Source organism: Pyrus communis, chromosome 3, assembly GCF_041283825.1.
Source record: "Pyrus communis isolate YQ-2024b chromosome 3, ASM4128382v1, whole genome shotgun sequence".
In the NCBI taxonomy this organism is placed as follows: Eukaryota; Viridiplantae; Streptophyta; class Magnoliopsida; order Rosales; family Rosaceae; genus Pyrus; species Pyrus communis.
The window spans coordinates 3766604-3791584 of NC_142567.1; the positions used below are offsets into that span (position 1 = coordinate 3766604).

Here is a 24981-nt window from a genome sequence, read left to right on the forward strand (position 1 = left end):
CACATGCATGCATAAAACCTGCTGAAATAGTTCAATATGCTGAATTTTAAACCACTGAACACATTGGAACCAAATTTTTACACCTCCCTACACGGCTAAGAAATTGCTGAAAACCTACTTGCACTCCCCGACCCGACCCGAAATGTTCACCAGGGCCCCGAATCGAGACGTGCTAGCCGACACCTGGAATGTGACAAAGCCATAAAATGTGACAATTTGGTATCAGAGCCAATCCCTGGCCGTGGCGGCGTGGTCAGGGCCCAAAGCGGACAATATCGTGCTACGGTGGTGGAGCGGGCCCAGGATGTGGTGGACCTCGGGTCGGATGTGACATGAGAGCATGGATGTTTGATGCCTTTGATAGGAATCCAAAGGGGTTAACACATCTATGCAAAAATTCAATTAAAAATAAGGTCATTTATTCAATTTGTAGAAAATAGATAGACGGTTTGTAATGTTTTTATCAAATATGACCATATATTTTTACACACTTCAATAATTGTACGATCTCATTATTATCAATTTTTTGCAAAAACAATATTTATTAGAGATAATTTATAAGATAAACGATTCTTATTATAATAAATATGAAACTCTATCAGTCAGTCACAAAATACGTTGAGAAAGAACTCATCTTCAAGTATTGAGAAGCAAGTGAATTCCTTGATTTAGATTACATCATTAGCTTCTTGAAATTAATGTATAATTTGATTCATTTTGCCTGCACCACACATGATAACTGATGGATTTTTAAATCATTAGTAAATCCATCAGATGATTCCTGGACAATCAACTCCTTGCAATTTGGTAAAGGCTTCCTAGAAAGTAACTTGGTGATTTAAAGTAATGGGCAAATTGAGAATCCACCAATCTGCTTTGCAAGTTGGTTAACATTTGAGAAACAAAAGTGAACGAAATGACATTTATACTGCTTTGACAGAAAAGAAAAAGAAAAAAAACAGTACTCTTATAAGTTTTTTTCACGACACACTTCAAGAGCTTTAAACTCAAAAACTTAATGAGGTGTAAAACAAACAAAATGTGAACCGTTTCTTGGAAGGCACTTGCCATGTAAATTTTTCAGGAAGTGGTATTTCATGATAATTCTCAACCGTTGAATGCATATCCGGATCAACGGCTATTATGTCATGTGGCTCATTACTAGGCATAATACATGCTAATTGTATAGTATGGGTTTATTTCTTCTCTCTCTCACTCTAAGCACAAACTAAACAACAAGAAAACCCCCTAAATAAAGCTTACCAAAATCAAACCCTAAATTAATCCTGAAATTTTTCTCTTTCACTTTGCTTTTTCTCAATCTTAATTTTTGTCTCTTTTCATGGACGTGTGGTGGTGATCTTGGTGTTTATAGGTTTAAAAACAACACACGATATCATAGTATAGATAAAGTACTTCCAATCGAGTCCTATTTAAATCTTTAAAAAGCCAAACTAGTGAACTGTTTTTTATATGAAAGCACTTGCCATGTCGTATTTTCAGGGAGTACTTTTTCACGAACAACTTCATACTCAAAGACAGAATTTGAAAATTTAATGATTTGCTCAAGAAGCCCAAGCCCGACAAGAAAAAAACCTAAAGACTTTATCAAGAAGCCCAAACCAAAGCAACCAAACATAAACCCCCAGAAAAAGTGGTCGTTAGGGTTTAACCCCTTCAAACGACGTCGCTGCGCCTCACGGAGTAAAGTCCGGGCAAAATTTCCCCGCCCTACTTCCTTCCTTCCCCAGCTCCAAGTCTCCAGACTCTTCGTTGCCATACAATTCTTCAACTTATCGAACACTTTCTCTTCGTTTCTCGGGAAAATACTTAAATTTTCTGGTAATCTTCTGCCCCCTATCTGTAAATTCTGGATTTAATTGTCTTCTTTGTATATATAGATTCATATATAGTCTCTTTTCGTACTGTTTTTTATTTTCTGGGATATTGTTTGGTGAAAGTTCCAAACTTTTCTGTAATGCTTGCTAACTTTCGCCTCAATTCAGCAGCTAATACAGTTTTTCTTAATTAATTATTTTTTTAATTTATCTATTTGCATTGGCATTTTTAAAGTATCAGTGCTTTTGAAGAAGAAATCATGAGTAAAAAGGAAAATTAAATCTACCCTAGTACTAGATAATGATACTAGAGGTATCTCTCCTTTTTAGAACATAAGATGAATAATTCTGTTATTGTTAATCGTAATCTGATAGTGATAAAGACCTAAGAGTTGTTGGTCTAGCGCTCAGGTACTTGGTTTACTCCCAAGTGGTCTGGGGTTCGACTCTCTCCCACGGTACCCACCTAGCAAATGTTAGAGTTTCTCGCCCACCAAATGTTGTGGGGTCAGGGGGGGTGGTCTAGTGATTAGTCAGGTCAAAGACTCGGATACACTAGTTTCAAAAAAAAAAAAAAAAAAAAAAAAAAAAATCTGATAGTAGTAAAGCAAACTTAAGTAGTAAGTGGAAACACCTGGCTTGGCGATGATGTTCATGTTCCCAAGTCCATAATCGAAACATTGCTTCAACATTAGGATAGTTAGGCAGATGCCAGAATATCTTAATCTTCTATTTCAATTGTACAAAATTCGAAGTCTCATTTTTTCTTCGCCATGCTAGATTGCAATGAACGAATACATTGGTGATGAAACAAACAATGCACAAGAACAAAAGGAACATGAAATAGAAGACCCCGAGCTGCGTAGGCTTCTTGTACCCAATGCAGAAGATCTGCCTCTCATCCCTCCCTCTTCTGTTGAATCCAACTTTGTCTCTTATTTTGCTCCAGGTTCTTCCTAATGTGTTCATTTGATTTTCTAATAAGAAAATAGCACAACTGTTTGTCTAATGCTAAAACATCTGTTTTGTCTCCAGATTTTATGAAGCCAGGACATGACCAGTACATTTATCGCCATGCCAATGGGTACAAAGGCCAACCTTTTTCGTTTTGTTTCATATCAACAGTGAAGTTTGATTGTTCTTTAAATCGTACTTTTATGTGCAAGATTGTGTGTGATTGGCTTGGCTCCAACACATGTGGCTCTTAAGGAAGAAGGGGGTATCACGGCCGTTGATTTCAATGTTGGGAAATCTGATCGCAGTGGGATAAAGGTTACTGGAAAACGCAAGAAGGTATCTTTCCTTTCTCTAATTCCAAAGAGGGAAATTAAATTCTCTCTCTCTCTCTCTCTCTCTCTCTCTCTCTCTCTCTGAGCTAGTAGCTTGTAGAATTTATTTGTTTATTCTTTTAATTTTCTGAATGATTTCTTTATCATTCTAGTTCATTTGCATAATCTGTAATTGCTATGCTTTTTTCTCTTTTAGTATATAATATTTTAGGTTGTGGAGTCTTAAACTTGATGCGGCATGGTGTCAGTTCTTATGTTGTGGTTTTGTAATATATGAAAATTGTTCTTACGCAGAATGCACAACACTTGGAGTCCAACTCAGCTTTGTGTAAAGTTTGCACCAATGATGCTACTTATATTGTGAGGTAGAAACCTATTTTGTCTCTGCTTTCTTCGTCTTTCGGTTTTCATTATTTTGCATTTAGCTCCTTTCCATATATGAGGTTTGAAGTTGTAGTTTCTTTTGACAGGTGTTGTGTAAAAGGCTCACTATTGGAAGTGAATGATAGGTTAATCAAGCAGCCAGATTTGCTTAATTCAGCAGTAAGAATCAGTTAATATCCTTTTATTAGCAGTTGTCAGATTTTACTGTATAGATCTGTATTGTTGGAGTCATTATTGTTAAATGGAATCAACGTAGGTAGGATTAAGCATATTTCCTTTTTTTGTACTTAACGCCTGTAACTGTGATGCTATACTTCCATATGTTTGTATATGTAAAAACATCGTTTAGTGCCTACAGACTAGATACTGCGCTTGATAAAAGGATGAGAAATGCTAACACAAGAACAATGATATACATTTCAGGCAAATAACGCTGAGAGAGAGAGAGGTGGGGGGTTATCATTCCTTTGGTACTGAAATACCATGAAGATATTTTGTGTTTGAACATACCTTGGGTAGCTTTTGTTTGATCTGAGTCAATGCATGCTACTTCTATTGATTGAATGTTTTGGGATGGTTTCTGAACCTTATGATTGATTAAGATTGGCATTGACGGTTGTGATGGTGTAGGCTTAGAATTCCTAAGTAACTTGGACTTGTGGGACTGAAAATACACCACAAGCTTCTTCTCTTATCCATGCTACAGTTTTACATCCAAAGATACCCTCTCAGGGCATCAGGCCATCACATGTATTGATTTGCGTTTTCTTTTTCACTTAGCGTCTTCTTTTTTACACTTTTTGATAGTAGTTTTAGTTCTTTATACTAGTGCTGCGGTTTGTAGGCTGGTGGCTCATTCTTCATACTTATTTGTCCCATTCCAGGCAGATAGAGAAGGATATATTGCCATTATCATGCCAAAGCCAGCAGATTGGCTCAAAGTCAAGGATTCGCTGTTAAGCCTTGAAGATTACAAAAAGCTGAGGGAAGTTTCATGACTTGTCATAAAGTTTGCAAATTCCCCTCTTTCATGACTGATACTGGATGAAAAAGAGAGAACATTGAAATATGCTGTCTATCATGGTGCATACGAGATTACCCATCACCAACTCCTTGCTTGTGGGTGCAGCTTTGATATCTTATTGCTTATAGCAGTTTCAACGCATACAATTGGTACATTTTCTCGCCTGCTTCTGTATCATGTATACCATTAAATTGATCTTATGTCAGAAAACAATGATGGTTTTAATAAAGAAAATTGCAGTACATTCTTTGCATTGTTTTATAGCATTACATTCTTCTGATAGAACTGCATATTTGATGCTCGTAGTCGGGTAATTAGTTATTCATTGCAACTAATCTGCCAAATTAAGGCTGATGTAGTTTATGCGCCATTTATGAAAGGATTATTCTGCCAGCCATTACATAAAGCAACTTACTAAGTACAATAACAGAAGGAACCACACACAAAAATTATCGAATATCTACTTTGAATATTTGATGTAACCGACCGAAGTATTCACGTCCTTTATAAGAGTCCCAAGCATAGGTGCCAACAAACACTTAGAGGTATCTTCCCTGTAAAAAAACCCTAAGCACTTACAGTCCTTATCACACTTGGCCTTGCACTCTCCGACCTTCATTGGACCATCTCCCCCATCCAAATAAGGGCTCAGAAAGTGCTCAACATCCGCAACCTTGTAGTAGCTCGCTTTTGCCCCACTCTTACACTGTCCCAACTTTGGTGCTGCACAGCCCTTGCTCCAACCCAGAAGCCCCTTCGGGCTGGGGCACCCCACACACATGCCCCTACTACAGTACCCATACGAACCACATTTAGATGGCAATGCACATTCTCTAATGAAATAGCTCGAAAAGAATGCAAAGCTCTCTTCCCATTTCATGTTTCTCACTTTGTCATAGTAAGTATAGGCCTTGAGATTGCCATCAGACCCGAGTCTTAGAAATGTGTATGTAGCATTGTAGTTGAGCTTGTTAAGGTTGATTTGTTGTCCGTTGCCAATGGGACGAACTTGTAGGAGGTGCCTACGGCTTTGTGGTGGTGGCGGTGGAGCATTAATGTCCTGGTTTACAGTGAGCACAAGCTCATAAGCAATGCCATCATCGAAACCATTCATAATGTCAAAATCAAAGGTTACAGTGCTTCCGTAGTCGGTTCCTGTCCACCCGCCGTAGATAAGACGCTGGCCATTATTGTTCAAGTACATAGTGAACCCAGTGTGGTCCAGAACAATACTGTATGGCCCATCAGAGCCATCGATATCAGATTTGCGACTAACAAGCTTGTTACGGCCATTAGTTGTGACGGATTGCCCCAGTAGAAGAGTATCAGTAGGGTAATCAAAGCTTTGCCATATGAATCTTCCATTCTTGTCATGGAGAACCAAGTTACCGTTTCCAAGTAACTTGATGCCCGTGACACCTTTGTTGGCTGTGTTGGTTTGCCAAACAACAGTCCCATCTGCTTCTCCGAGGACTAAGTTTCCCTCTCTACCAAAAGAGAGGGTGGCTTTCTCGCGAACCGGGTGGTTCCGGTTTGCATCCCAGACCCACCGCACTTCATCCTTGGGAACACCGGCTCTGATAGCGAATATGTAAGAATGTGGGGTGGTGTTGTAGAAGCATAACCCGAAAGGATGTGTATAGAAGGTGTGGGAATTTGTTTGGATCACGCGGTAGGTAGCATGGTATTCTACGATTCCGCCTCCCAATTCGCCTTGGTTGATGAATTTGAAGGTTTGGTTTGTAGGGACTTGGGCTTCAATGGGAATGGCAAAGAGGATGGCAATGAAGGAGAAAAGGAAAACAGCTGAATGTGAAGTCTTAGTTGCCATTTAGTGATATTTGCTACTCGTTCTTGTGGAGGATTATATAAGGTAATTCTAGTGAGAGTATATCAACAAGGTCAGGATCACCAAATGTACTTGTTAAATAAAACGTTGTCACATCATTTAAAATAGATGGTGATTTTCACACTCCTATTTCCTACTGCATTCTGCTTCTTGTTTACGTCTCTTGATTCTCGTATAATTTATTCAAGACTAGAAAAAAGAGAATATAGGATAAGAAAGATGAGTGCGAAAATAACTTGTAATTGATGCCACTTGGATGCTCTAAATGTGTAAGGTATATACCTTCAGGGAGAGAAGGTACTAGATGACAAGTCAATGAAGGTCGGCTGGGGAGACAACTTTAAGATGCAGAACAAAATTATATCCTGTTTGCTGACTCAATCCACATGCGCTAATGTAAGACATATCTACTTGCATTGCGAGGGCAACCACAAGTCAAGCTTGGCGTCCAGACAAGCTTATCACTTGCATTGCAGATAGTTCAAGCTTGGCGTCCAGACAAGCTTATCACTTGCATTGCAGATAGTTTAGTACTACGATCTAGTGGTATTCTTCTTCACTTATAGGTAAGAGGTCTTAAGTTCGATTATCGCCAAAGACGAATTTGAACCACGTTATTGTTAGCTCATTAGAAGGCTAAGCCTACTCTCTTCCTTTTAGCGTAGATAATATTGTTTGTTAAAAAATCAAATTATAAATTTGTCAATATATATAAATATTTGCTCCCAGAGCTTTACAGCATAAACCACCGAAAAATGTCTTCCCCTCAACTAACCATGTCACTACCCTCCATGTTCATTTTCTCACTCTTTGCTTTCATTGCTCAAGCCAAAGTTCCGGCAAATCAAACTTTCAAGTACGTCAATGAAGGGGAATTTGGGCCTTTCATTACAGAATATGATGCAAGCTATCGTATGCTTGCTCCTTTTGCCTCCCCCTTCCAACTTGCTTTCTACAACACCACCCCAAATGCCTTCACTCTTGCTCTACGCATGGGTTTGAGGCGGTCGGAGTCGCAGTTTTATTGGGTTTGGGAAGCCAACCGTGGGAAACCTGTCGGCGAAAATGCCACCTTCACATTTGGGACTGATGGGAATCTTGTCTTGGCCAATGCCGATGGCCGAGTGGCTTGGCAAAGCAACACCGCCAACAAAGGTGTCGTAGGCTTCGACTTGCTTTCAACTGGCAATATGGTACTTTATGACTCAAAGGGTAACTTTGTTTGGCAAAGTTTTTACTACCCATCAAACACTTTGTTGGTGGGTCAATCTCTGCGTGCCGGGGGAGTAAGCAAGCTTGTGAGTCGAGCATCGGAGGCAGAAAACGAAGACGGGTCTTATAGCTTGGTGATGGAGGCGAAAGGTTTGGCTATGTACTACAAGAGCAAGAACTCCCCACGACCATCACTTTACTTCACATCTTCCAAATGGATTACCGTCCAAAAGGGCTCATTGAACCACGTGACATTGAAATGTTCGCCGGATGCTCATGAGGGTTTTGCTTACGACTTGAGCTTGGACTATGTAGCGGGAAACTCAACCTCCGGAGGAAATGTCATTCTTGCTAGACCCAACTACAACAGCACATCAACATTCCTTAGGCTGGAAATGGATGGAAATTTGAGGCTTCACACTTACTATGAGGTAGTTCGTTACGGTGCATGGGAGGTGACCTTCACGCTTTTCGATAAAGATTCGAGATGGGAAAACGGGTGCCAACTGCCGGAGCGATGCGGGAAGTTGGGCATTTGTGAGGACAGCCAATGTGTTGCTTGCCCATCGTCTAAGGGACTGTTGGGTTGGAGTGAGAGTTGTGAGCCTGAGAAGCTAACTTCTTGTGATCCAAAGAGCTTCCACTACTACAAAGTTGAAGGGGTTGATCATTTCTTGAGCAAGTACGCAAGGGGAGATTCAATCAAAGAGAGTGATTGTGCTAAGAAGTGTACATTGGATTGCAAGTGTTTGGGCTACTTTTACAACCAAGACACATCAAAGTGTTGGATTGCTTATGATTTGAAAACTTTAACCAAAGTTGCCAATTCCACGCATGTGGGTTACATCAAAGCACCTAACCACTAGGCCACAGGGAGAATGTAGAATGTGGAATGACAATCTAGTGTGTATTTTGTTGTTTTCTTAGCTTATTCTACAATGTCTCAATTGGGTTATATGATGTTAGCTCTAGGTATGGGGTCTTATTGAGCTGCTTTATTTCATTTGATTACTCATACTTATTCGAAGACATTGTTGTTCTTAGAATCTGGATCAATTATTCATGCAATGGGATATTGGAAAAAAAAAAAAAAAAAAAAAGGGTTTATCCAATGCTATAAATATAAAGAATTTTTTTCTTAAATTCTCGTCTACTATTAAATTTATATAACGTAAAGGAGTTGCGGGTTTTTTCTTCCAATTAGGGCCTCCCTTCACCACCACCCCCCCCCCCCCCCCCTCTCTCCTTTAAAAGGGGATAATCTACAGGGTTCATAACTATTCCTCTTACTACAGGATGCTAACCTAGCCAACATTTAGATCCGGATTTACCAAACTTTTTTTTTTGTCCACCCCAAAATTCCCCACTTGTCTGAGCTGTTTTTAGATATCAAACGGACCTTCCCCATATGAAAAGTGAAGGTGGTTGTAACCTTTATGATCGACCATGAAGCTAGTGAGTATTTACTACCTACTGAAGCACCATGACTTAGGAACCTGTTGAAGCACCATGTCTTAGGAACTCGTGGAAGCACCATGCCTTAGGAACCTACTAAAGAACCATGACTTAGGAACTTAATGAAGTATATATCCTTCCTAAGCCACTCTTGCCGATTCACATGATCAACCCCAAATAAGTGGTAGCCTCGACACATGGCAACCATCTATTGACTATTCCAATAACCAATGGGAGGGTTTTCCCTAACGTACATAGAAGAGGGGGGGGGGGGGGGGGGGTTCATTGCCACTGTGGTGTTCTAATCCAAGAATGTAATATTGTGCAGAAAGGAGATTACACATGGCATTGTGTTATTGAACTAAAAAGCTACAATAGCAGTGAATCATTCCATGTAAAAGGAAAGTCACTATATACCGTGTACAGGTAATTACTGTTTACAACCCTAAGCACTACGTACCCGCGTAACCTCTGAATCACTCTTAGTTAGCTTAAACATCAATGACTCTTCGGCTAGTACCAAACTGGTGCCCTTCGATACTTTTCTTTCCCTTCAGATTATCTAACATTTCCACGTGTTGACCGGAGCACGCCATTAGAGTTCACCTTCATCGACCATTCGTTGGTCCAACTTTTATTCATCAACAAATCCAGTTAACTCTCTTGACAACTGTATGATGTTGGACCACTACAGACTTGAGAATTAGTGGTAATGAACTAGTGGCATAGGCTCATAGCCGCATAGACAAACTTCGTGGTGTAGGAGTAGGACCATCTCATCATTTCTTTGAACGCAGAATCTCGTGCATATTGCTAAAATTAAAGTATATTAACTGTCCAAACCTATCGGTTATCTCAGTTTCTAGATTTTGTGTGGATAAGATCTGTTATATTTATGGAAAGTGGTTGGTATTCAAACTTTTTGTTTGCTTAGACGTACACGGTCAAAGTTGTTAGGGAGCAACGAATTGTTATCTGGTGGAACACATGCATGCGTGCATCAGTAGGTAGTTGTGTTCCTTAGTTGAAACTTCAAACCATACAACATGCAGAAATGGATTAATGCAGTGTGCTGGAGCCTGGCCTGTAGCTGGAATACATTGTCTATCACCAAATGCTCCCGGGTAGTTGCTACATATTTGACCAAATAGCAGTTGCATATAGTTTTCAAGAAAATTTACTATTTTCTTGTGTATGCTATGCACCGAATAGGTAAAAGACTGGATGTGCGAGTAATGATTCAACTGTCAAAGATTTAGAGATGAAAAATTTGAACTTATACTATACTCCGGTGGATATTGAAAAACCTGAATATATATTGATCACAATTCCCTCAAACAGTTGGTGATTCATAAAGTATTTTGAAAGTTTATCCATATATCAGAATCGTGTGTTGGTACAAAAATGTAGGGTCGGTTTCCATTGATCAAAGTTGGCATCTAAAGACTTTGAGCAACTCCACACCTAAAAATCTCCATGGCCCGAGGATTGGAGCAATTTTTTGCTGGGGAGGGGGATTGGACAGCCCCATTGCCCGGGGATTGAGCATAAATGCACAGTCCAATCTATGTAAGAGATTAAACACTCGTTCAATGACTATGTTAGCCCTCATGGATTAATATATAAAATTATAAATAGACGACCTACAACATAAACCATGCAGTCCCCAACCTTCACCACGTAGTCATTGCTCTCCTTATTTCTCTTCTCTCTATTTCCTTCATTGCTCACGCTCAAGTTCCAGCAAATCAAACTTTCAAGTTTGTCAACGAAGGAAAATTTGGGCCTTTTATTACAGAATATCATGCAAGCTATCGTAGGCTTGCTCCCTTTGCCTCCCGCTTCCAACTTGCTTCTACAACAGCACCCCAAATGCCTTCACTCTTGCTCTTCGTATGGGTTTCAGACGTTCGAAGGCATTCTTCCGGTGGGTTTGGGAATCCAATCGGGGAAACCGGTAGGTGAAAATGCCATCCTAACATTTGGTACTAACGGAAACCTCGTCTTGGCCCATGCCAATGGCAAAGTAGCGTGGCAAACCAACACCGCCGACAGAGGTGTGGTAGGCTTCAAGTTGCTTCCGAATGGCAACATGTGATGCTTTACAACTCAAAGGGCAAGATTATTTGGCGTGTATCTGAGAAAGAAAACAAAGATGGACCTTACAGCTTGGTGATCGAGCCCAAAAAGTTGCCTTTGTACTATAAGAGCAGCAATTCCCCAATGGGCACATTGAACCAAGTGACATTAAATAGTGCTCCTGATGAGGGTCTTATGACCCAACCCTAGAGTATCTAGTGGCCAACTCTTCCTCAAGTAGCGGAACCCTCTATCTAGCTCAAGTTAAATACAACAGCACATCAATGTTCCTCAGGCTCGGAATCGATGGCAATGTCGAGCTATACACTTACAACGACAAAGTGGATTTCAGTACATGGACAAGGTGGATTTCTGTGTATGGAGGGTGACGGTCGCTCTTTTTGACACAGAAAATTATGGGACTTTTGGCCTTTGTGAGGACAGCCAATGTGTTGCATGCCTTTCTTCTAAGGGTATTGGGTTGGAGCAAGAGTTGTGCGCCTGAGAAGCTGACTTCATGTGATGCAAAGAGTTTCCGCTACTATAAAGTTGAAAGGGTCGATCATTTTTTGAGCAAGTACACTAATGGAGTTGCTGTGAAAGAAAACGATTGTGCTAAGAAGTGCACTTCGGACTGCAAGTGTTTGGCTTCTTTTTCAAGCAGGATCCATCAAGCTATAATTTCGTGATGATCAAGTCTGCTGAAGTAGAATCCTACTAGGACTATGACTCTCGACACGATATCCGTGATTTATCTCATCAAATCCTTTTCCTACCTAGACTCTATCCCTATCTAGTCTTGGCCACTTTGACTTGGACTAAAATTCTGAACCTAGTCTACTTAGTCGCTCAATTCATTTCATTTGATCAGCCACAAATTTTGATTTTTGGAACCCATTCTGATCTTTCAACAGTCCTAACCCAACCAAAATTCGATCGAACCATTATCACAATCTAATCCTTTCACAATTCCAATTCTATTATGACTTGGTCGAATCGCTGGCACTCCATTTTTGGTCTAAGAATGTCTCCTCGATTAAATATTCATTATTGGGTCAAGACTCACAATCCTCTCTTCTTGGTTATTTCTTATGGGTCCAAGTACTAGATTTCAAGCCCAAGCAATATCATAATCGAGACCATACTAATTAATAAAATAACAAATAATTTCCCTAAAAAGAAATAGAAGGGGAAATTTTATTGAACATATATAACTTCTTTTTATACTCAACTTACTCTCTATACCCATATTGTTTTTAATTAAACTAGGGGCATTTTGATATAGATGCCTCAAATTTGAAATTTTTTTAATCAAACATCTATAACTTATAAACTTTTGATCAAACATTCTTCTACTAATTTTTATTGTATTTAATTAACCAACTAGTTCAGAAAATAATATCACAAATATTCTAAAATCACCACAAACATCCTATCTTATCTTACCATAATTCGTTCAAAATGAATTTTTCTTATTCAAATAATTTGTTGTTTTAAATTCTAAAAACACCATAAACATCCTATTAACATAATGAAGCAATTGTTTTTTATTCAAGATTAATTTACCTATTATTTGTACATATATCTTATAATAATAAAATGTGCCAAATAACAAATATATGTAATAATACAAGGAAAATAAATTACCTATGAAATAAAAGAATGCTATTTGATTCAATATTAATTTACCTCCAAAACATATGTTATTTGCTCATCATAAATTTAAATATAGGTAGATTAATTAGTTTAATACGTTTGATCATATATTTAGTACTGTGTATGTATATGTATATGTGTGTGTCTATATATATATATATATATATACACACACACACACGTATATATGTATATATATATATATATGTGAACATATAGTAATATTATATATATAGGTAAACTATATATATAGTACTACTATACGTTCATATAGGTAAAGGGGTGTGATATCCACACATCCCACTTTACTTCTCATACACCTTTTTAATTTTCGGCCGTCGGATCGGATGAATTGAAGAAGATCAATGGACAAAAATTATCAAAGGATGTGTGAGAAGTAAAATGGGGTATGTGGATAGCACACCCCATGGGTAAACCATATATGTGTACATATACATATACATATATATATATATATATATATTGAGCTTATGGTAGTAATATATACATTTGAACATATATATGTGCGTGTTTGGGGTAATAATATGTGCAATAATTATATTTTCATTGTAATTAAGGTGAGTAATAACATTTATTATTTTGAATATTGTGGTACAAATTGTAAATATTTTCTAATTATAGGTCAATTACTTCTATATTTGGCAATCATTTTTAAATTTGGGTTTTATTTGGATATTTATAACTAGATGAATTTTTATTTAATAAATAAAAGTTGTAAGGATCTATATCTAAAGAACCCGATTATTTTTGTACTACAAGAGCAACAACTCCCCAAAGTCGTTACCCTACTCTTAATTGGCTACTGTTCGTGATGGCCCATTAGACAATGTGACAGTGAGTAACGCCCCGGAACAGGATGAGGGTTATCGTTATGAGCTAACCTTAGAGCTGTATCCGCAGGGTAGTATACCCGTTCTAGATGTACCCAAATTCAATAGCACATTGACATACCTCAGGCTTGGAATCGACGGAAACATCAAGCTCCACACTTACTATGGCGCAGTGGATTCATGGGAGCTTACCTTCACACTTTTCGACAGAGATTCGGTTTGGGAGACTGAGTGCCAACTGCCGTCAAGATGTGGGGAGTTCGGCGTTTGTGAGAACAACCAATGTGTTCTTGCCCATTGTCTAATGGACTAGTTGGTTGGAATACCAGTTGTGTGCCTGAGAAGCTAACTTCTTGAGATCCAAAGAGTTTCCACTACTACAAGGTTGAAGGGGTTGATTATTTTTTGAGCAAGTACACAAGGGGATCTTCTACAAAGGAGACCTACTGTGGTAAGAAATGTACTTCGGATTGCAAGTGTATAGGGTACTTTTACAACAAAGATACCTCAAGGTGTTGGATAGCTTATGATTTGAAAACCTTGACTAAGGTGGCCAGTCCTTCTCATGTGGCTTTACATCAAGGCACCTAACCACTAAAGTTCCTTGGCTAGATCACTTCCCATTTAATTTATTGTATTTTGCATTGTCCAAGTTGAATTATCATGAAATAAAAAAAAAAAATTGAAACAAGTTTGTTTCAATTCTGCACATGGATAATACCTTAAGGCTCGTTTGATATAATTATTCATTTTTATTTTTATTTTGGAATAAATAAAAAATACATGAGAGAAATGAGGGATATAAAAAAGCAAAGAAAAGATGGTGGGACTGATGTACCAAAACCAAAAACCGAAAACCGAAAACCTATAACTATTTTAATTAAGTTGCTTTCACTTTGAAGGTTTTCATTCGTTCTTCTTTGGTTTTTCTCCTCCCTCCCACCACTCTTCTTCATTCCTCATTTCCTTTCACATACTTTCTTAAATCTCAGTAAAAATTAAAAGCAAAATAATTATCAAACTCATTCTTAATTGTTAAATATATTTGCTTTTCTAATAGAAGCGATGATGAGAATAATGTTTTTAAGCATATATAGCCTTGCAGGCTGAACACATCTGGCATTGAAATGTTGAGTGGAAATGACAGTTGAGGGTCAAGTGTCTCAATTTCTACAGAAATCCAACTAATTCTCTGTTATAACTTGACATATGTCAAGGTAATCCTAAATCTGAAATTCTGTATAACTAATTAATAGCTGAAACCAAACATATCTACGGTACATTAAAAATAGGGCCGGTACCTTTTTAATTTGAAGGAGAATTTTGTGATGTAATAATATCCACGCATAACAATCTGGTTTGATAGTATATAATAAGTAGTTTACAACATAAATATACCAAGGTCATTATATGTAATTCTTGATTGTAAAATAGTTTTTGACAATTATGTAACATTTTTCTTTCTAGTAATTGATACTTTGAATCTTAACATAATGTTGTAATACCATTAAACATGAAAGCAAAGACCCAATAAGTAAATAAGGATGATGGATGTCACCAGTGGAGCCATGTACATGGCTAAGGTGGGGTCTGGCATAGGGAGGGTTTGAGGTTTTTAACATTAAAAATACTCATTAGTTATGCTATTGTATGATTTTTTACGGTTTTAACCCACCTAACTAACGAAAAGTTTGAATCCTAAGTTTTCTTTTAGAGAATAGAAAATAATAAAAGTATTTTAAATGCTAAAAAACTAACCACTTTAACAAACAATAAAAATTTATGGTATTAAATTAAAAACTTCATTGTCATCACTACAATATATACGTGGCTCTTTGTAGATTGCAACATTTCACCACTCAATACACTCACTCTTAACTTATGAAAGTTGTTTCTTAATTCCATACAGAATTACAGACCAGACTAGACATTTTGAAGTCTTAAAAACAATAACCTATACCACTTGCCAAAGACAAAGAGGCACTTAGACGTAATCAGATCTTCTTTGACTCTTAGCTAGTCTGCAAGTTTATTGATTTCTCTGATCAATTCGTAAGTTATTGACCACTTTATTTTTAGTTCTTGATATAGCTGCGAGTTTATTTGTTTATTGTGTGGATTTTAAGGGCTCATACTTAAAATTTTAATTATTTTAGCATAGTCCACCTACAGAATAATTCATAACTCCGTCATTGATGGATATATAGCTCATGATGTTTACAAATAATCTTAGTCTTAATCCCTTTTAATAATAGAATATTGTTAATCCTTCCTGTGGAGTATGGAAACAACCGTTTATTCCATGAATTTTAAATTTCGAATTTTAGTACGGACATGTTTGAGAAATGCAACAAACAAAAGTAATCGGTCTAAGCCGAGGCATCAGTAATTAGGTGCCTTGATGCAAGCCACGTGAGTAGAATTGCAACTTTGTTCAGGTTTTGAGATCATAAGTTATCCACACCTTGATATGTTGGTTGTAGAAGTAGCCCAAACACTCCGAAGTGCACTTCTTAGCCCAATCACTCTCCTTTGTAGCAGGTCCTCTGGGGTACTTGCTCAAGAAGTGATCAACCCCTTCAACTTTGTAGCAGTGCAAGCTCTTTGCATAACTCAAGAAGTTAGCTTCTCAGGCTCAAAAGTCTAGCTCCAACCCAAAAATCCCTTAGAGGATGGACACACAACACATTGGCTGTCCTCGTAAAGACCGAAGTTCCCGCATCGCTCCGGCAACTGGTATTCACTTTTGCACGAATCTCTTTCGAATAGATTGAAGGTCACCTCCCATGCAACCCAATCCACATTTTCATAGTAAGTGCAAAGCTTGATGTTTCCGTCAATTCCAAGCCTGAGAAATGTCAATGTGCCGTTGTATTTGAGTCTTGCAACAAGGAGATTTTCAAAAGTTAAATGTCATAGGCATAACCAATCTGAGACAACGAGGAACAACTTAATGTCACAATGTCCAACGACCCCTTCTCAACAACCAGCCATTTGGGAGAATATTGGGTAGAGTAACGGCTTTGGAGAGCTCTTGCCTTACAGCATACATAGGAAATTCCTTATGCTCCATCACCAAGCTGTAAGGACCATCTGAGTTTTCTTTCACTAACAGCTGGCTGACTACCATTGTTGCGTGAGTCAATCTTGGGGAATAAGGAATGTAGAGTTATTTTTGGGCATAAAGTTATGTAACCGATATCCTCGTGGATTTGGGATACTTGTTTCCTAGTTTGTAGGAGATTGTATAAGTTTATATATTCCTTTATGTGAGAAGAATAATATCACAACAATATTCACCAAAGCCTAGAATTCTATCTTGGTACCAGAGCAGGTTTCAACCTGTCTCTTCTTGAAAAACCCTAACCACATATATACTCTAGTCGTCAAAACTCTAGTGTTCATCAAACCTTGAACCCAAAAATCAAAACCCTGTAGCCTTTGGAATCAACAAAGCTACAACAAAACCAAAACAACCTCCAAATCTGTCTGTGCAATGGCAGAGGTAAAAACTGGTGCTATAATTCCCATGCAACATGTGTATGTCTAAGGCGAGTCTACCAACATCAATGCCATTCCATTCGGGTTTCGATTGAGCGACTCGAAGTTCAAGGTTTGGTCGAAGATGATAGAGGTACACGCTTTAGGTCTCGGTAAGCAAGGCTATCTAAAGGGAAAAATCCCGACGATTGATCCAGGATAAGTGAAGTGGTCAACTGAAGATGCCATTGAGCGCAGGTGGTTGCTCAAAACCATGGAACCACACCTACTTGGCCTCTTTATAGACTTGCCCACGGCCAAAGATATCTGGGAGAGTGTCACCTAGATGTTTTATGATGGTTTTGATGAGTCATAATACTATGAACTCCAGTGTAAGACTACACGGACAAGACAAGACGGTCGTCTAATTAATATGTATTTCACCAGACTAAAGGGTGTGTGGCAGGACTTTGACAAGAGACGTCATCTCCGTATAGTGTATGGAGTGGATTTGAAAACTCGTAAAGAAGAACTTGCAAATGATAGGGTGTACGATTTTCTTGCTGGATTAGATAGTGGTTTTAACTAAGTTCGGAGTGAGATTCTAAGGATGAAACCTATCCCCGGAATCGAAGAATGCTTCAATTTGGTACGACGTGAATCCTAAAGGTAGGCTACTATGATAAGAACAAAGACTACCATGGCAGTACCCCCTATGGCTTTGGCAACTAAGGCGCCTAGTTCTCGTCCACCGTCTAATGGAAACTCTTGATCATTCCGTACCCAGGAGGATATCGATAAAGACAAACTCCATTACAATCACTGTAATGGAACAATACACACTGAGGAGACCTGTTTTGAAATTCATGGTTACCTAGAATGGTATTGGGAAAGGAAGAATGAGCTAAAGGCACAAGGGAACAAATGGACAGGACAAGCCCGAGTGGCAGCCGTTGGACCAGGAGCAGCGTCAAGTGCAGCAGGGGGCCAAGTTGGGCCCAAAGCCTAATAGAAAAAAAGGTTACTACTATTGCAGCGAGTCAACCAGGGCCCAATCCGTCCAACCAAATGATGGCAGCCCAATATACAAAGCCGACTTCAGAGATAGTGTCCAAGGAAGATGAAATTGGTCTACTTCGATCCTTAATCAATCAAATTTCAATGGATGACAACTCGAAATATTTAGGTAAAATCAGTATTGTTTTAATAACATTCACCAAAAGAGACACTGATTGGATAATTGACTCTGGAGTTACAAACCACATGACTTATGACGCATCATTATTTTATCACATGACTTCACCGTCTAAAGAAGATGTCATTGCAGCCAACAGTGATGTTGCTCCTGTAACGGGAGCGGGTTCTATTTCCTTTACTTCATCTTTTCTATTCACAACGCACTATTTATTCTGTCATTATCCAATCATCTACTTTTTGTTGGTCAAGTTACTGAGCAATTAGATTGTGTTGTTTCCCACTTTTTGTCTACTTCAGGATATCCAAAATCGGGCGATAATTGGGCGTGTTACTAAGAGGAGAGGGTTATATTATGTGGATGTGTATCGGCAAGCCGAGTAAATCAAGTGCGCAGTAGCCATCCGAACAAGAATAAGACAATTTGGTTATGTCATGATTAGGGCATGCATCTTTTGATTATTTGAAAAAATTGCTTCCATCTTTATGTCATGGCATTTCAAACTCCGATTTCCAATGTAATGATTGCATTCTTGCAAAAAGTCATCGTACTTCTTATCATTTGAGTTTCAATAAAAGAATAGTTCCTTTTGAGTTAGTCTATTCTGATGTGGGGGGGCTTTCTCCAGTAGCTACTAATCACGGAGGTTCGTTGGTTTGTTATCTTTGTGGATGACTGCACCAAAATGACATGGCTTTATACTATGAAACATAAAAGTGATGTTGGACAAAATTTTCACCAGTTTTACTGCATGGTTAAAATTCAATACTCTCTTCCCCTTAAGGTTCTCAAGTCATATAATGGCGAGGAATATCTCAATATTGAACTTTCTCAATTTTTTCAGGAACACGACGTTCTTCATGAGGCTAATTGCCCACAAACCCCACAACAAAATGGTGTCGCAGAGCACAAAAATAGACATATTTTGAAAACCACTCGAGCATTCCTCATTGGTGCACACGTTCCTCACTCCTATTGGGCGGATGCTGTCAGATACTCCGTTTATCTAATGAACCGAATGCCCTCTCGAGTGCTTAATTTTCGCACTCCTATTGAAGTTTTTGCTGACCATGTGACATTACCATTTTCCCTTCATTTGTCACCATGTATCTTTGGTTGTGTGGCATATGTGCACCTCCACAAGAATCAGCGTAGTAAGTTGGATCCATGTGTAGTTCGATGTATTTTTCTAAGATTTAATGGTCAGGAAAAGGGTTACCGATGTTATCACCCACCAACCAAGCGTATGTATATCACCATGGATGTTACATTTTCCGAGCACGAGATGTTTTTTCTCACTGAACACACCTACTATAATCTTAAGGGAAGAGCACACATGAAGATTATAGTTGGATTGATCTTCCAACTAGGCAGGTGGATAGCCACTGTGAGCGTGACACCTGCTGTAGTAGCATCTGCCAGCTAGCAATGAGTTCTAGTGATCTAGCAATGGTTTTAGTGATCGTGAGCCCAGCAACATGAGTGACCGTAAGCCGGACAGCATGGTGAGCCCAATCTAGGCTTACTGAGTTTGGATGATCAAGCAGGTAGGCCTAATGGCTGAAGGCTTCTTTGAGCCCAGCGCACAAAATGGACCGTGCAGCAGTGAGCTACGACCTTTAACTCAAAGTTTGGACAGCCCAAACACTTCAAAAAATAACCCTCATCTAGTTGTACCCGTCCATGTGCCTAAGGATATCCATGAGGTAAGTTTATCCCAATCTGACAAAGCTCATAATTTGACTAACATTGAAAGTACTTATGTATTGCCTCTTAGACAAAATCGTGGGAAACCTCCTGACAAGTATTCTCCGGGTGGAAAAGTTAAATATGTTATTGCAAAGTATGTTTTCTAAGCATCGACTGTCTCTCAAGTATCAAGCCTGGTGAATACAATGGATGGAATCAAAATTCCAACCAAAAGTGGAAAAAGCTTTGTGGGATCCTAGATGGACAGAAGCAATAAAGGTCGAAATGATGGCCTTACAGAAAAATAGAACTTGGAGCATGGTGTTACTACCACAAGGAAAAAGACTAGTTGGTTGCTAAGGGGTACACACAGACTTTCAGAGTAGATTATCAGGAAACATTTGCCCCGGTAGCAAAAATGAACATTATACAAGTTCTTTTGTCTTTAGCTGCTAACTTTGATTGGCCGTTGAAACAATTTGATGTAAAAAATGCTTTTCTACATGGAGACTTAGAAGAAGAAGTGTACATGGAGCTTCCACCTAGATATGAAGTGCAAAATAGAGTAGGCAAAGTATATAGACTACGAAAGGCTCTTTACGGACTCAAATAATCGTTGAGGGCTTGGTTTGAAAGATTCACTGATGCGATGAAGAAATATGGTTACCGACAAGGAAATGCAGATCACACTTTGTTTATCAAACTCAGGGAAGGAAAGGTTACCTTGTTGATAATATATGTGGATGATATGGTAGTCACTAGTGATGATACAGAGGAGATGGAGATACTACAGGTGTATCTTTCTTCGGAGTTTGAATTGAAAAATTTAGGAGGTTTGAAGTACTTCTTGGGAATTGAAGTTGCTCGTTCCCGGGATGGTATTTACTTATCTCATCGGAAGTATGTTCTCGATCTTTTGTCTGAGACAAAGATGTTAGCATGTAAACCAGCAGAAACACCTATAGTTCAAAATCATCATTTGGCGATTTACCCAGACCAGGTTCCAGCAAACAGGGAAAGATACCAAAGGTTAGTAGGAAGGTTGATTTACTTGTCTCTCATGAGACAAGATATTGCATATGTTGTTAATGTAGTAAGTCAATTTATGCACTTTCCTAGTGAGGATCACATGGCTGCAGTAATGCGAATATTGAGTTATTTGAAAGGTGCACCTGGAAAATGATTGATTTTCAGGAAACATAGGCATTTGGATGTAAAAGGATACACTGATGTTGATTGGGCTAGAAACATTACTGATAGATGCTCTACATTAGGGTACTTTACATTTGTTGCAGGAAATCTCGTGACTTGGATGAGCAATAAACAGAATGTGGTTGCTAGGTCCACAACAGAGGCCGAACACCATGGTATGGCACATGGGATTTTTGAGTTATTATGGCTGAGGATTCTTCTTACAGAGATTGGGTTCAAGCCACATGGAGGGATGCTATTATATTGTGATAATCAGGCTGCGCGAGAAATAGCTAATAATCTAGTTCAGCATGATCATGCAAAACATGTTGAGGTGGATAGACATTTTATCAAAGAGAAGTTGGATGTTAAGTTAATTGATATTCCATATGTAAGATCTGAAGACCAGTTAGCTGATGTGTTAACTCATGCGGTGGCGACAGAGTATTTCAAAACTCATTTAACAAGTTGGGCCTAGGTGATATCTACGCACCAACTTGAGGAGGAGTGTTGCGTGAGTCAATCTTAGGGAATAAGGAATGTAGAGTTATTTTTGGGTATAAAGTTATGTAATTGATATCCTTGTGGATTTGGGATACTTGTTTCCTAGTTTGTGAGAGATTGTATAAGTTTATATCCTCTATGTGAGAAGAATAATATCAGAACAATATTCACCAAAACCTAGAATTCTATCTCCATGTTCACTCCCTCGACTCGTAGAGATTGACCCACCAACTAAGTATATGCAGGGTAGTCAAACCTTGCCAAACAAAGTTCCGTTTGGGGTCATAAAGCACCATGTTGCCCCGTCGGGAGCAACTTCAAGCCCACTGCGCCTTTGCTGGCAGAGTTGGTTTGCTAAGCCACTGAGCCATCAGCATCGGCCAATAAGGTTGCCATCCGTCCCAAACGTGAGGGTGGCATTTTCGCCACCTGGGTTTCCACGTTTGTCCTCCCTAACCCAACGAAAGAGTGATTCCGTATGTGGCATTACCCATTCGTGTGGCAAGAGAGAGAACTAGGGGTAGTGTCGTAGAAGCCAATGTTGAAGGGATCAAGTTACCAAAAAGAAAACTCAGTATGCACCATACTCTACAACATAATCCCCAAATTCTACTTCATTAACATGCCTAAAAGTTTGATCTGCGGGAACTTGGGCTTGAGAAATGAGCAATGAGTGAAAAAAAGAATAGGGAGAGGAGAGCAATGTTGATCATAGGTGCATTACCTTTTATATTTTCATGTTAAATATTGTTTTGTAAAGGAATTGGTTTTTAAAACAACCTTGTTACTTTTCTTTTCTCTATCCAGCTAAGTTGTGCATTTACAACTCTTTTTTTTTTTTTTTGGTGAGAAATACGGAAGATTTTTTTTATGCAAGGCCAACTGAAGGAGAAAGTTAGGAGGTTGAAGATCATTGTGTACATATTTCATAATTTCTTATGGAGCCAAACATTCTAGTTTTGCAAGGTAATCCAGTGGAAGTTGCATTCCTGTCATAATTGTGCAGTTGTGGAAAATAAGGATTTGAAATCCTTCTTGATATTTCCTAGTAACTTGCGATATACGCCTGGAAAGCTAAGACATAGAGATAAAAGTTTTCTATTTTTTCCGAATTTTCTAGAAGATGGAACAACCCCAAACTAGCGTGCAGACATATGATATGTTTCTCAAGTCAAGAAGGATTTCTTTCCTAATTCGTGTAATTATTTGTTTAAGAATTTGTTTTGTTTTCAGAGAGTTTCTACCAGACTTTTTAGGGTATTTTCTAGTATAAATAAAGCATCTCAAGCTCTCTCTCTCTCTCTCTCTCTCTCTCTCTCTCTCCATATAACTAGACCATTATAGCAATTCGTGGAGAAGAGCTTCGTAACGTGCCTTGCCATGAATTTCGGGTTCTTTCTTCCTTTTATTTTTATTTCTATTTGTAACTAAGTTATTTTCTAAGGTTTATGATGGCTATGAATATTTGCGAAGTATTTTGGTAATTTCAATTCAATTATATGCCATGTCAAATATCAATCTTTGTAAGTATTTGATTCTACATTTGGATTTCTAATAAATGATTACCCTTAGAATTGTCCATCATTTAGGTTTATTGGAATTAAGATTAGGAAGGGTAGATAAACCAGTAAGGATGACCAATATCAAGTTAGTTGTACTTTGTTGACATGATTCTTTTGTTATTAATGGGTTTCTAGGTATTAGTTTTACGATAATGGTAGGGTGACCAACTTTTTATACCAAATTTGTAAACTAAATGATATGGTGGTCGATGATTAGATTATTACTCAAGTGTTGATTAACGTGTTTATTTTATATTGATAATACATTATTTAGTTTACAAGTTTGGTTTAAAAATTTAGTATCCCTAACATTATTCTTAATTTTATATTAAACCAATATTTTTTTTTTTTTTTGTCAAACAATAAATTATGTTAAATTAACCACTAATAAAGTTCGCACCACATTGTCATAAAATGACTCTACATATTTTCACTATTATAATAAAAAACCACTTGCATATCACACCAATAATTCACCGTCGTGTAAATTTTTCTCTGCATTACGTACTCTCGTAAAACCTCACGTGCTTGCCGACATCACGGTGGGGCTCGCCAGCTACTGGACTTCACTTTCAGCTCCGAATCCTTTTTCTTTTTCGTGATAAGCACTTTTGATTTTTGGTGCGAATATAAGCACTTTTTTGATAACTTGTCAACCAGATAAGCGTGGCTGATAAGTAGGTGATTAAAACCACGTCTTATTAAGCCGAAAGCCACCTCCGTGTAATTCATGCAACTTATCAATCACCGACCAATACCATAAGTCAAACTCTCAGAACGACGACTGGAGACATGCACGCATCTTGCAATTTACGAAAAAGCCACAAAGGTCGACGATTATTTTTAAAATATTAGGGCTTTTTTAATAAGAAATGTTTTTTTTAGTTTAAATTTTTTTTGTTTTGGTTCTAGAAGCAAAGGAAAAATACAATAATAAATGAGGAAAGGAAGAAGTAGAAATGAAGAAGTTATAAGAAAACAAAAACTTGGATGTGGGAATAACTCATTATTATTATTATTTTTTATTTTTTTATTTTTTATTTTTTACTTTTTGTGTCGTTCATACACATTTCCTTCATGGTCTCCTTTTTCACCCTTATCAATTTCTCATTTCTCTTGCTTACTTTTCTTTTATCAACAAAACAAAACAAAAATTGAAAACTAGAAACAAAATAGTCATCAAATAGATCATCCTAGTTATTTGAACAAAGTAAAGACTACAATATTGATTGAGCAAACAGTTTTTTGGAAAGAAAAAAAAATATTTGACTGTTTCCTAAATAAGGAATCTTTGTTTTTAGAAACAAATCATTAGTTGATACGTTTGTATAATAAAAAAATCATTTTTAATAAGTTGCTTCAATATAAGTGTTGATCTATAATTTTCATATAAGTAGAATAATTTCTTGAATGTTAATGTTGTGAGGCTGGAGAAGTCATACGACGCGTGTTCTATTTCATCAAATATATTCACGTATTAAACAATTTAAAGTAAACTTCCTTCAAATGTTAAAACATAAAACATATTCGCATCTTTAATATTTTTCATCTATATGACTTCCCTTTTAGCTCATGAAGTCAACATCAACGGCAAATAAAGCTATTCAATAAAGAGTATGCTACCCTTTTGAAAGGGAGAGAGGATCCTCGCATAATTCTCCAATCACATTTGTTCATCACACATTGTGCAACCAATTTTTGTTATGTATTGTTTATATTCAAT

At 37.9% G+C, this 24981-nt stretch overlaps 3 protein-coding genes and 3 pseudogenes across 7 annotated transcripts; 3 read left to right on the top strand and 3 right to left on the bottom strand.

The window, feature by feature from the left end:
* The first annotated feature begins 1639 nt into the window (after window positions 1–1639).
* Window positions 1640–4779, top strand: LOC137716258 (uncharacterized). 5 transcript variants are annotated; one of them, XR_015960489.1, is made up of 8 exons: window positions 1641–1842; window positions 2619–2787; window positions 2874–2922; window positions 3005–3131; window positions 3422–3492; window positions 3598–3670; window positions 4142–4261; window positions 4396–4779. XR_015960489.1 is itself a non-coding variant. In XM_088690686.1 (7 exons), the coding sequence occupies exons 2-7, from the start codon at window positions 2625–2627 to the stop codon at window positions 4469–4471; spliced, it is 609 nt and encodes a 202-aa protein (XP_088546812.1). In that variant the 5' UTR covers window positions 1640–1842; window positions 2619–2624; the 3' UTR covers window positions 4472–4779. The 5 variants fall into 5 exon arrangements, 4 of the variants coding, with proteins under 4 accessions (XP_088546812.1, XP_088546814.1, XP_088546813.1 ...); XM_088690686.1 differs by lacking the exon at window positions 4142–4261 and having other exon boundaries at window positions 1640–1842; window positions 3598–3680; window positions 4356–4779; XM_088690688.1 differs by lacking the exon at window positions 4142–4261 and having other exon boundaries at window positions 3598–3680.
* A 62-nt stretch (window positions 4780–4841) lies between these two features.
* LOC137716257 (EP1-like glycoprotein 2) lies at window positions 4842–6461 on the bottom strand. The gene has a single exon (XM_068455683.2). The coding sequence runs from the start codon at window positions 6364–6366 to the stop codon at window positions 4996–4998; it is 1371 nt and encodes a 456-aa protein (XP_068311784.2). The 5' UTR covers window positions 6367–6461; the 3' UTR covers window positions 4842–4995.
* Window positions 6462–7110: 649 nt separating this feature from the next.
* LOC137715719 (epidermis-specific secreted glycoprotein EP1) lies at window positions 7111–8642 on the top strand. The gene has a single exon (XM_068455060.2). It carries the CDS (start codon window positions 7140–7142, stop codon window positions 8460–8462), a length of 1323 nt encoding a protein of 440 aa, XP_068311161.2. The 5' UTR covers window positions 7111–7139; the 3' UTR covers window positions 8463–8642.
* A 2066-nt stretch (window positions 8643–10708) lies between these two features.
* On the top strand, window positions 10709–14235 carry LOC137714694 (EP1-like glycoprotein 4; annotated as a pseudogene).
* A 1784-nt stretch (window positions 14236–16019) lies between these two features.
* LOC137714583 (EP1-like glycoprotein 3 pseudogene) lies at window positions 16020–16767 on the bottom strand (annotated as a pseudogene).
* A 5106-nt stretch (window positions 16768–21873) lies between these two features.
* LOC137714582 (epidermis-specific secreted glycoprotein EP1 pseudogene) lies at window positions 21874–22409 on the bottom strand (annotated as a pseudogene).
* Window positions 22410–24981: the final 2572 nt, after the last annotated feature.

Excerpts from the sequence above, each read along its gene's own strand:
- LOC137716258 (XM_088690686.1), top strand. The coding sequence starts at position 2,625 with ATGAACGAATACATTGGTGATGAAACAAACAATGCACAAGAACAAAAG. Across the intron at positions 2,788-2,873 it reads TGTCTCTTATTTTGCTCCAG|ATTTTATGAAGCCAGGACAT; the intron begins GTTCTTCCTAAT and ends TTTTGTCTCCAG. Across the intron at positions 3,681-4,355 it reads TAATTCAGCAGTAAGAATCA|GCTGGTGGCTCATTCTTCAT; the intron begins GTTAATATCCTT and ends TGCGGTTTGTAG.
- LOC137716257 (XM_068455683.2), bottom strand. The coding sequence starts at position 6,366 with ATGGCAACTAAGACTTCACATTCAGCTGTTTTCCTTTTCTCCTTCATT.
- LOC137715719 (XM_068455060.2), top strand. The coding sequence starts at position 7,140 with ATGTCTTCCCCTCAACTAACCATGTCACTACCCTCCATGTTCATTTTC.